Here is a 605-nt window from a genome sequence, read left to right as displayed (position 1 = left end):
CGTCTGCCCTGCTCTGGAGAGCCTGGCCGAGTGCGATGATTCGAACCAGCCCACCCTCAGCCTGCTTGCCCTGCCCCCTTCCCTCCTCCCCACAGAAGCCACGATGAAGCCCCCTCCCACACTCGCTCCTCCCCTCGCCTGCTGCCAGGCCCTGGGGCTCCCCGTATGGGCCTGGGGGGCCGGCCGCCCCCTCCCCCTGGAACTGTGAGTCACAGACTCTTCTTCCAGGGGCAGCTGCCTCCTGATCGGTCGGCCTCACCAGACCAGGACAGTAAGGGAACCGACACTGTAAAGCCAGGCTCTCCTCCCCGGGGGATGGGGCGGTACCTGGGGGGCGGGGCTCCCACGCACCTGCTGCTGGAACTGCGTGAGGGTGGGCGGCGACTTGGTGACCAGCTCCTCGGGCCGCAGGTCCAGGTCCTCCAGGGTGATGACGCGGCCGTAGGTGAGGAAGTTCTTCATGGACTCCTGCAGGTCGTCCACCCACAGGTAGGAGTAGCGCTCGAACGAGTCCTGGAACTCCTCGGCCTCCTTCATGGCGCCCATCACCAGGTTGGACATCTCCTCGCGCATCTCCATCAGATCCGCCGTGTCCTCCAGGTCCG

At 66.8% G+C, this 605-nt stretch overlaps 1 protein-coding gene across 1 annotated transcript in view; it reads right to left on the bottom strand.

Moving 5' to 3' along the window:
• Positions 1-605, bottom strand: part of DNAH17 (dynein, axonemal, heavy chain 17) — a 76,281-nt gene that overhangs the window by 60,918 nt on the left and 14,758 nt on the right. Inside the window, 1 exon segment of the mRNA XM_014531725.1 lies at positions 352-604. Coding sequence (XP_014387211.1) covers positions 352-604 — 253 coding nt within the window.

Source organism: Myotis brandtii, unplaced genomic scaffold, assembly GCF_000412655.1.
Source record: "Myotis brandtii unplaced genomic scaffold, ASM41265v1 scaffold825, whole genome shotgun sequence".
Classification (NCBI taxonomy): domain Eukaryota; kingdom Metazoa; phylum Chordata; class Mammalia; order Chiroptera; family Vespertilionidae; genus Myotis; species Myotis brandtii.
This window is presented reverse-complemented; position numbering and strand designations above follow the sequence as displayed.